This window comes from Melospiza georgiana, chromosome 6 (genome assembly GCF_028018845.1).
Source record: "Melospiza georgiana isolate bMelGeo1 chromosome 6, bMelGeo1.pri, whole genome shotgun sequence".
Lineage (NCBI taxonomy): Eukaryota > Metazoa > Chordata > Aves > Passeriformes > Passerellidae > Melospiza > Melospiza georgiana.
In genome coordinates this window covers 63265850-63276959 of record NC_080435.1, presented here as the reverse complement: position 1 = coordinate 63276959, position 11110 = coordinate 63265850, and the positions used below count along the sequence as shown (strand labels likewise).

Here is an 11110-nt window from a genome sequence, read left to right as displayed (position 1 = left end):
CATCCCATCCCATCCCATCCCATCCCATCCCATCCCATCCCACCCCCCTCTCCAAGCATTTTTCCTGGCTGGATTTTTGGTGACCACTAAAATTCCTCCCCACTCAGGAAATACTCCCTACAAACTCACATTCCCTAGGAAGCAGGAAAAAAATTCTCTTCTCTAATGCCTCATTCCCAAATAAAACCACCCCACCTCCATATTGTTCTTGTGATTCCAACCGCCCTTCAAGCCCCTTGGAAATGGGACACACATCCCCAGAATTATTAAAATGAAAGGCCTGAGATCCTGCAAAAATCGATTCCCAGGAGGTTTTGTAATCCTTGTTCCCTGAGGAATTAGGCTGGAAATGTCAAGGATTACTGAACACAGCGAAAGTACAAATTTTTGCTGCATCCCAAAGAAACTGGGATTTCGATCCCTCCTCAAAATGTCATTTTACAGCTATTTTTTATTAATTTTCACCGCATAATTAAGCAATGTGAGAGAAGCATTGTGTTGTGGTGGGATTAGAGGGAATAATGGGGATTAGGAAAGGCCTGGAGCCACTCCAGTAATACTTTAATCCTTGCAAATACACCCCTGGCCTCCTGGCAGCAAAAAAAAATAATAATAAAAAAAAATTAAGCAATGTGCCAAGAAAACCTCCAACAGGAATAAAAAATATTCCCTAAGGAGACAAATCTGAGAGTCCTGGCAGTGCTGCTACATCCAGAGAGCAGCAGTATTTTAACTCCGCAAAAATAACCAATAGATTAGGAGCAGGAATTGATTTATCCAGGCATTTTTCAGGCCAGACTCGATCCCAGTTCATTTTGTCCCAAATTGGTCCTGGTTCTGCACATAAAGTTTCCAAAGATCTGTTGAAATTTATCCCAAAGACAGATTGGATAATTCTGGCTTGGCTCAGAAATTTTTAGGAAAGCGAGGCCAAAATCAAACATATTTTCTGAGGTGTTTCTGTGACCCAACTTCCAAAATCCTTATGGAACTGGATGGGCTGGGAACAGAAAGGTTTAAGTCTTGGGATGTAAATTCAATTTATTTGTTATAATTCCAAGGGACAGAATAAAAAAAGATTTGTTAAAATTGGATGAGACTTGGAGCAACCTGGGATAGTGGAAGGGATCTCTGCCCATGGGCAAGCTGAGCTTTAAGGTCTTTTCCAACCCAAACCCTCATGGATTCTGTGATTCCAGCAGAAATGTGGATAACACAGGCTGCACTCATATCCATGGGATGTACCCGGGGGTCTCTTCCAGGTCCAGTTTGGAGCCAAAATCCAATTTCTGTGAGGGAAGGTGGAGCAGATCAATGGGATGAAGAAAGTTCTCCACCCCTAAATGTCCCAGGGATAATGGGATAATGGGAAAATGTCCTGTGGAATGACTTCAGGCTGTGAGATCCAATGGGATAATGGGATATTTTAGGCTGAAAAATACAAGATGGGAAATTTCCTCTTTTTTAAGGTGTAAATTCCACTGTTTGCTGTTTGTCACCGCCTGTGGAGCGCAAGAGTCATCTGGGAACTCTGAGTTTTCCCTCAGGAATCCATTTGGATATGTGTTCACACTGATGGGTGCTTTCCCATGTCTCCTTGTTTCCTGTTTTCCCTGCCCTTTTCCATCACAAAAAAGGCCTCCATGATTTTCCACAGGATGTCACTGATCCAATCAGCAAAATGATGGAGGCCATTTTCCATGGTGGAGAATCATGGAGGCACTTTGCATGGTGGGAAATCATGGAGGCCATTTCCACGATGGAAAATGATGGAGGCCATTTCCAAGGTGGAAAATAATGGAGGCATTTTCCGTGGTGGAGAATCATGGAGGCATTTTCCGTGGTGGAAAAGGGCAGGGAAAACAGGAAACAAGGAAACACAGGAAAACAGCACAAGGAACAAAGTGTGTTTTCACTTACATAGTCTCATTTTACCCACAGGAAAAGCAGTACTGGGGGCAGCTTTGGCATCTCCAGGTACAAGACACAGAGAGGCTGGAGCAGGGAAAGAAGCAGAGCTTCTGAAGGGATTTAAATCCCTGTGGATGTGGCACTTGGGGACATGGGGCAGGGGTGGCCTTGGCAGTGCTGAGGAACTGTTGGACTCAATGACCCTAGAGAATTTTTCCAACATAAACGATTCCATGATTCTAAGGTTTAGTCCCAGTAGAAGAGCTGGACAAGACCAGGAATACCCAGGCCACGCCTGCAGCAGAGAATGGATGGCAACCCTAAAAGTCCCGATGGGCACCCTCCACCCTGGGCCACGTATCCAACAACCAGGAGAAATTTGGGGTCATCATGCAGTGATCCAGGTTGGACCTGGGGGTGCTGTTAGAGCTCCATGTGTCCATCCCTCTATTCCTACATGGCACAGGAGGAGTTCTGGGGAACACCCTGCTCTGGCGGGGCACACACATCTTCATTTTTGGTCACTTCCCAGGGATTAAATGGGAATTATGGAAAGCCAAAGAAAAGGATTTTGGCCCTCAACTGTCCATGAAGCTGGAAAAACTTTGCTGGGACCAGTCAAGGGAAGGGCTGGCCCCAGTAGGGAAGAGGGTGGCCCAGCCTCTTCCTCTCTAATTAAGACCTTTCCATACTTAACAAGAAGTGGAGGGATAGGGAATCACATTCCCACATTTTTACACCTCCCAGGAAGGCAGGGACACACAGAATGAGGAACATCCCCATTCCCCACCAAACCCCATCCCTCCCCTTTATCCCAGTGGATCCAGGAGCAGAAAAAACTGCAAAAGACAGAAAATACTGCTGGCAATGGAAAAGGTACCCAAAAATCCAGAGTGGTTTCTTTTTTTCTTTATAAAATGTACATAAAGAACATGAAACCCTTGAGGTAAAAGTGAGAGCAGTTTGGAACTCAACCAGATACAGACCCAACAATGACCCAAAATCAATCTACAGTGGGGGTGTAGGAAAATAAGAGAGCAGGTTTGGGTTCTGTACAACAGTGGAGATCGTTAAAATGTCCTCGTTATCCTATTTACATTAAATACATCCAATTACAGGTATTTATAGGGTATTTACAGACACAAATACCACGTTTGTCCCCTTTGCAGTTGGAGTGTGCAGCAGATCTGAGCTTTCCTGAGAAGGTGCTGAGGCTCTTCATCCTTACTCTCATGAATTGGTGTTTCTCCAATCCCTTTTGTGGTCATATCCATCCAAAAATTCCTCAGGCATGGTTGTTGCAGTAATCCCATTTTTCCCTCCTATCTGTGGAAGGTGAAAGTTTCCTGCACAAACCCTGGATCCTGAGGGATTGGCAGGAATGTTTCTCCACTTGTAGCCGTGACCTTGGACGTGACCAAAGCTCGAGATTCACTAGTCCAAGCAATCAACATTCCAGTCTCCTTCTCAATGGGGGAAAAAATCTTACAGAGACTGGAAAAGGAAATCAGTTGTAAATCACCTGTCATAGGTCTCCTAAGGCGACATCCAACCTGAATGTGTCACAGAGGAACCAGGCAGGAGAGGCACAGATCCATCCATCCCATCCATCCAGCCCATCCAGAGGGAACACAAATGGTCCTGTTTAGGTTTCAGTTTCTTATCAGGAATCTGAGATGGATTTTATCATTGTCAGGTGCTGCCCAGGGCAGCAGGGAATTCCCATTCCTGGAGGGATTTCAGGGCCCTGTGGATGTGGCACCTGGGGACAAGGATCAGTGGTGGCCTTGGCCATGCTGGGGCATGGTTGGACTCGATGTTCTTGGAGCTAATGCCCAACCTAAATGATTCCACGATTCCATGATGGTGCTTCCAGTGGGAAATGACTGGTGGGTCATGGCTGAACTGGGATGTTTTAGGGAATTTGAGGAGGGGTGCTCAGGGAAGAGGGAATTTCTCCTCACACCTACAGAGTCCACCGAGTTCTCTGGTTACTCCCTCAGTCTGTTCTCACTTGAGTTTTGATGGCACACGAGATATCCAAGGCCAGACTGGATGGGCTTGGAGAAACCGGAATAGTGGAAAGGTCCCTGCCCATGGAAGGGTGGGACTGGATGGGATTTAAGGTCCCTTCCAACCCAAACCATTCTGGGGGGATGCATTGAGTACAAGCTCCCCAGTCTGACAGATCCAAAGGAAAATGAAACAATATTTTGACAGGGAGCAGCAGGATGTACAATCCCAATTTCCCTGTGTTTGGGTTAATGATCACTCTTGTCTTTTATCATAACTCCCTGCCTACACCAACATTCCCGTGGGATCTGGGGGTGACACAGTCAGGGGTTTAGGGACAGATGACAGAAAACTTTCTGCACACTGTAAATCCCAAGAATGTGGGATTGCAGGAGCTGCAGGTCCCTAAATTCCTTTGCACAAAGGATAGTCCAATAGTTTCATTCCTTCTGTGCTGACACTGGAATCATGGTGGAGCAGGCAAAAAGGGGGAAACATTCCTGCAGTGCTGCTTATTTTCCATAAAAATGTAAAAAAGAATTTGAAATGTAAACTTTTTTATAGCTTTTGATAGTGTTATGGTAAAATCCAAGAATTATTCCAGATGGCTCCCAATCTCTTTATTAGCATGGGAGAGGCAGGGAGTGCATGTAACTCCAAATGGGAGCCTTTTTTAATGGAAATGCTCCAAAGAGCCATTTTCCTGATGGATCACACACTTCTGGGGGAGGAAGAGAGTCTCAATTACCCTTCAATATACGAAATAAACATTTCCAGCAGGTAAACTCTCCCAGAATAAAACCAGGAAAGCCTCTTCCACTCAGCATGGAAAAAAATCAGATTCTTCTGCCTGAACTGCTCCCTACGAAGGGAATTCACTGCCCTGACAAGGCAGGAAAAGAGAAAATTAACAAGAAGCTGAAGATTGACTTTGTTTTAAAGTTTGGGGATCCAAATCACCCCAAAACTGATCATTCCATCTCCATGGGGGATGCAGCAGGAATTCCAGTGCTGGATGTCAAGGAAAGCTCTGGGGTCAGTGGAGGTTGGGGCTTGCAGAGCCTGGATGGTGCAGCTCCATCACTTTAGGAGGAACCAGCAGTTCCTGTCCCAAATTAAAAGGAAATTTCACATTCCCATGCATTTCTGGCCTTCAAATCCTAATTGTGCATCCATGGTGTCATTGGAATGGGTTTACTCCCTTCTAATCCATGGTTTTATCCCTCCTTGTGTCCCATCCAGGATCCAGGCCAGGCTGCAGAAGAGGTGGGTTGGTACCACAGTGAGGTCCAAGTGTTGTTTCATGATTTAATGTGGGGTTCAGGTTGTCCAGAGAAGCTGCCCTTGGATCCCTGGAAGTGTCCACGGCCAGGTTGGACATTGGGGCTTGGAGCAGCCTGGGACACTGGGAGGTGTCCCTGCCCATCCAGGGGTGGCACTGGGTGGGATTTAAGGTCCCTTTCACCCATAATTCTACATAATTCTACATTCCATAATTCTACAATTCCATGATTTCACATTCAATGTGCTTTGTGAAACAAAAAATGATGTTCTCCAGAGCCATCCTTATGCTCCCAGATCAGCCTGAGAAAGGACTGAAAAAACCTGGAAAACTTATCCTGTGCTCCACCCTCCTCTGCTTTTGGGAACAGCCAGATAATTCCTGCAGCCATGCCATCAAACCCAGCCATTTTCCCAACATCCCAGGGCTTCAGTTGCTGCACAATTCAATATTTGGTGTCCATTTTAAAAATCCATCAAGGACATTTCAAGGTTGGATACCCCAGAACTGAATCAGAGGGGTTTCAAATTCCGGGGAACTGCCAGTTCCGACTGCCTTTGATGGCTGATCCAACATTTTCACATCCATTTTCAGTCCAAAATGTAACATGAAATAAAAACCAAGAGTAGGAAATTTATATCTCAATTTGTTCTTCTTATTCATGGCCTGGAGTAAAATCCCATTTCCTTTTCTGTGCTTTATTTTGGGAATGTAAAAGAAGATAGAACTACTCCTACAATCAACATTTGGAAGAGAAATTCTGCTTTTCTTAGCACCTCCTGCAACCCAGAGTAAAATGGGAACAGGCATGGGAATACATTTCCTTTCCCACAAAAACCTGGGATTTTCAGGACACGCAGATTATTCTGCCCTAAAAAAAAAGACATCTGTGGTCTTTGTCAATTGAAATTCTTTGTCAGGTGTTCCATGGGAGCGAGGGAAAGGAAAATCCAAATGGAAAGAGGAAAGATGGATTTCAGCCTCCAGTTTTGGCTTGAGATCTAAACAATGGAGCAGGATCTCCTGTTCCTTATCATCCAACTCCTTTATCAAAGAGGAATCACAGGGCACTTCCCAAATCCCAACTTCCCACAGAGTTCCCATCATGCCACCACCAGCAGCCCTGCAGCCAGGGCTCTGCCTGGGAAGTTCATCTCCAATGGCCACCTAAGGTTCAGTTTCGATTTTTGAGGGAAATTCGAGGGAAAAGCAGGGAAATATTTTAAAGGCAATGGAATTCTTCCTGTTTTCCTTTCCTTCCTGGTCTGTGGAAGGTGTCCCTGCCCGTAGGGTTGGAATGGGATGAGATTTAAGGTCCCTTCCAACCAAAACCTTCTGGGATTTCCTGTGGAAATGACTGACAGACAGTCACTCTGGCTCCCAGCAGATCCAGCCCTTCCAAAGGGAGTCCTGCCAAAATCACCCATGGAGAAGCCTCTTGGATCACCCCTCAGCTATGTGGCTCTCAGGAAACATCCATGGGAAGATGCACGGTAAGGTTTGGATCCTGAGTTCCAAGACACACCAACCTCCAAAAAAAATCTGCCTCAGGGTCTCACCATGCCTGACCTGCTCCTTCATCCATCCACAATTGAAATCCAGAGCTTCCAGTGGGAAATCCAGTGATTTGTATTTTTTAAGGGTGTCAAACCCCACAGTTCATCCAGACTCAGAGCTCCCACTTTCTTCCAAATCCCATGGTCCATCCAGATTTGGAGCTTCCACTTTCTTCCAAACCCGATGGTCCATCCAGACTCAGAGTTCCCACTACATTCCAGACCCCACAGTTCATAAGACTCTGCGTTCCCATTGTCATCTGGACCCCACAGACCATCCAGACTTTGAGTTCCTAATTCCTTCTAAACCTCACAGACCATCCAGACTTGGAATTCTTGCAGTCTTCCAAATCCCGCAGTCCATCAGACTCAGAATTCCCACTGACTTCCAAACCACAGAGTCCATTTAAATTTGGAGCTTCCACCATCCTCCAAACCCAACAGGCCACCAGGCTCAGAGTTCCCACCATATTCCAAATCCCATGGTCCATCAGACTCAGAGCCACTGTTTTTCAAATCCCATAGTCCATCTGGATTTGGAGCTTCCCACTTTTTTTCAAACCCCATGGTCCATCCACACTCAGAATTCCCATTGTTCTCCAAACCCCACAGTCCATCCAAATCTGGAGCTCCCACTATCTTCCAAACCCCATGCTCCATCCAGGCTTGGAGTTCCCACCATCTTCCAAACCCCACAGTCCATCCAGACTTGGAGCTCCCACCATCTTCCAAACCCCATGGTCCATTCCAGACTTGGAGTTCCCACTTTCTTCCAAACAGGGCAAGGTGATGATAACCCCAAGGTTGTGGGTTCGATCCCCACAGGGACCATTCAGTTCAGATTTGGACTCGATGATCCTTGCAGGTCCCTTCCAGCCCAGAATATTCCATGATTCCAGGGATGAGCTTTAATGTCCCTTCCAACCTAAACCATCCTGGGATTCTCTGAAAATGTCCTGATTTGGAGCTCCCACTGTTTTCCAAGAACAGGAACTTAAAGACACCAAAAATGCCTAAAAATCAGAGAGCCAAGAGCATCCTGGGAATGCTCCAGCCCCCAGGCACTACCAGTATGGACCAGTACAACTCCAGCTGACACCAGTTGACCAAGGAAAGCCCTGCCAGCGTCTCAACAAACACACGCACCACGGGGCTGCCTTACCTGGAAAGAGGCTTTATTGAACAGAGCTGGAAAATTATCTCTTCAGTGGAATTACTGAATTTGCACAAACATTTTTCTACAGAATAAAAAAAATCAAGCCTTGTCATTGTTTTACTGCATCTCGTTGTGCTTTTTATACTCATATTTGCAATTATTATACTCATCTTTTGTTTGTTTTCACATTTGTACTCCAATTATTTGCATATCAGGTTTTGCTTTTTAATCCTAGGGTGTCGAGAGAACACAGAATAATAATAATTATTATAATTATAATAATAATAATACTCTTCTTTAGACAAAAGTCTTTTTTTTTTTTTTTAAATGAAGTTAAAAGCTGAGCTAATTTAAGGAAAAAGGTCTTCAAATTTCATAACCAACTGGAAGGGAACTTTACAATGCAGTGGAAAACCGGCACGTGTTCGGGTAGCTCAAACCCATTTTGTACAGCTTTTATTTTTTTTTCCTTGTAAAAGTGGATTATTTTTAATTTTTTTTAAACTTTTTTTGTTTGTTTGTTTTTTGAATTTCGCTACAATAACAAAATAATCTTTCGCCCTCTGCACCGAGTCTGGCTCCGGGGCAGAGGCAGAGCCCCCTCGGAGCGTCCGGAGCTCCAGATGTCGGGAGCCATCCCAATGGAGGGGGAGAGTAAGAAAATCATCCTGTGTTTCACCACCTTCTGCACCAAGTGTGTGTCTGAACCACCTTTGTTCCTCTGGTTGACCCACTGGAGAACCTGAAACGACGACGACAACAACAACAAAAGGTGCTGCTCCCATGGGCAGCACCGCCGGGAGCTGTTTCGAATGGATAAGAAGCTGAAAGGCCATGGCTGTCTGCAAGGTCACACAGCATGGATCTCATCCCAAAGGCTTTCCACAGCAGCTTAGGTCCATCCATCCATCTCCAGAAGCGGCTCCATCTCCTTGCCTGCACACCCAGGCTCCAGAGTTTGTTTAGAAAAGACTTTGCACAGCCCACGTTTTCAGCGGTGCAAAGCTTCCGCGTCGAAATCATCGTTATTACATTTATTATAACTTTTTTTTATTTTTTATATATATATATTTATATATATATATATATATATATTGTTCGGTTTTTTTGTTTTATGTTTTTTTTGAAATCAGGCTTGTTTCATTGAAGGCACTTGGTTTCCATGGCAATTTATAAAAGACGGTGGTTTGGTTTCTTCACTTCCGTAGAGCTGATGACTCCGGTGGGGAGGGGAGAGGGATCTTCCAGCGGCCGCGAGCAAACTCCCAGTGAAGCCTGTGACAAATGTAAGCCCAGGTGGCACGTCCTGGGTGGGAATGCATGCAAAAGGAGACAGCACACAGTCACCAAGCAGAGCCGTGAGGAATGAAACGGGAATGTCTGCAAACAGCTCCGATTCCGGGTTGTCCTCGAGGGGAGGTGACAGCCGAAGTAGAAGGGGCCGACATTTGTTTAACTCTACGCTAAAAACCTTCGGGAAGGGAAAATGAACGCCAGCTCTTCACGTACCCTGTTTACAGTGAGGTGTTTCTCTCTCTCTCTGTGTTTGTATTTCCTCTCTCTCTCTCCTTCCTCTTTTTTTCTTTTTTGGCAGGCCATTAGGTTTCCATGGTAACAAGCAAACGATTCATTTGAAACAAAACCAGCCATGACTTTGTGCTTTGACAAGGGTTTCTAGAGCTCTTTGCCGAGAGTTCAACCAGATGATGCTGAATTCATCAGTGACCACAAAAGCACCTGAAGGTCTCTTCCTTACTTAGGCCAGATCTTGGTCTCAAGCTTGGTTCTTAGTGAGTTCCACTCCCGTGATGCCTTTTCAAGTCCCCAGTGCTTTCTTAATCCGCTTTTTTTTTAATTTTTAAATTATTTATTTACGTATTTATTTAACTTTCGAGTCAGTCAGTGGAGGAATCTTTGGTAGTTTGTTTGGAAATGTCCATTTTACAAAGACTCTTTCTTCATGCCAGTGCCTGGTGAATCTTTTGTAGCCTCTGCCAGGATAAGGTCACCTCTGATGACTTAAGACAGACATGAGGATGAGGAGTGGGAGAAGTCGTATATGTGCTAATGGCCCAACAGCACCTGATCGTAGATCTACAAAAAGGGAAAAAAATAGAATTAAAGAGGTGCCCAGACCCCCTCAGCATCGCTACAGTGTTCCATCCATCTCATCAATGGGATGAAAGCAGGAGCCGGGATGAAAATCCACCTGGCTATGTGGTTACCTCTGTTTTAATGGGTGGAGGGTGAGACAGAGCCCTCAGGGAATCACAGCAGAGATTTCCATGGATTCCACATTTTTTGGGTCCCCTGAACGTTGTTTTGATGTTGTTTTACCTGCAAGAGTATCTCAAATCCAGCCCAACCTCACCCACCAGTCTCACCTCTGCCTCACACCCATCCAGCATCTGAGCAAAGCATTCCCCAGGACAACATCCCACTTTAAACCTTCCAGCTGACCCAAAGCAGGGATTGTTCTGTGGGAAAAAACCCATTTGGGAAGGGGAAAGATAGGAAGGAATTGTGGAAAAGGAGCACTCACTGTTGGCCGGTTGGTCTGATTTCATACACTCTCCTTCCACAATGGACACGTCGTCAATAGCAATGTCCCCTTCGATTCCAGGGCCACGGATCCCTTCAAAGATGAGCTGGGAAAAAGAAGATCAGAGGGTGGTAAATTAAAAACATCCAGTGGAGCAGAGGGGGATGAATAAAAAATGTCTAGAAGATCAGATCTTAAAATCGAAACCAGCACAAAAAAAAAAAAAGGATTTTTCTTAAAATTAAGACATTCAAGTATCTAATTTCAGATTGTGGAAGTAAATTCCATGCTAGGATCTGTTTTTCCCAACATGTGGGTTCTCATCAGGCTTTGAAGCTTTGATTCCGTCTAGGAATGTTTTTTACAGAGGAATTGGGATGAGTTTTATCACAGTGAGAGACACAGTAGAGATTTTACTGCAATTTATGATGAACTTCAACCTCTGCTGAGTGGATGACTGTGATTTTAAAGTCCTGTTGGCACTTTTCTCTCAAATATTCCTTGTCTGAAACCAAACTGCTGGAAGAGGAAATCGTGCTTGGATCTCGAGAGGAAAACCTCTGCTCCCCCAAAATCCAGCCCCTGCGCCTTGGCAGCAGGAACAACACCAATCAGCAGAGTTGAAAGTCCAATTTTTCCTGACAATGGAA

At 45.0% G+C, this 11110-nt stretch overlaps 1 protein-coding gene across 2 annotated transcripts in view; it reads right to left on the bottom strand.

The window, feature by feature from the left end:
* Positions 1 to 2798: 2798 nt before the first annotated feature.
* MDGA2 (MAM domain containing glycosylphosphatidylinositol anchor 2) overlaps positions 2799 to 11110 on the bottom strand; it is a 204532-nt gene continuing 196220 nt past the window's right edge. For both annotated transcript variants that reach the window (XM_058026932.1, XM_058026933.1), the window contains 2 exons: positions 10461 to 10566; positions 2799 to 10012 (listed from right to left, as the gene is read on the bottom strand). In XM_058026932.1, the coding sequence (XP_057882915.1) occupies positions 9924 to 10012; positions 10461 to 10566 (195 nt within the window). In that variant the 3' untranslated portion in view covers positions 2799 to 9923. The remainder of the gene's footprint in view (positions 10013 to 10460; positions 10567 to 11110) is intronic.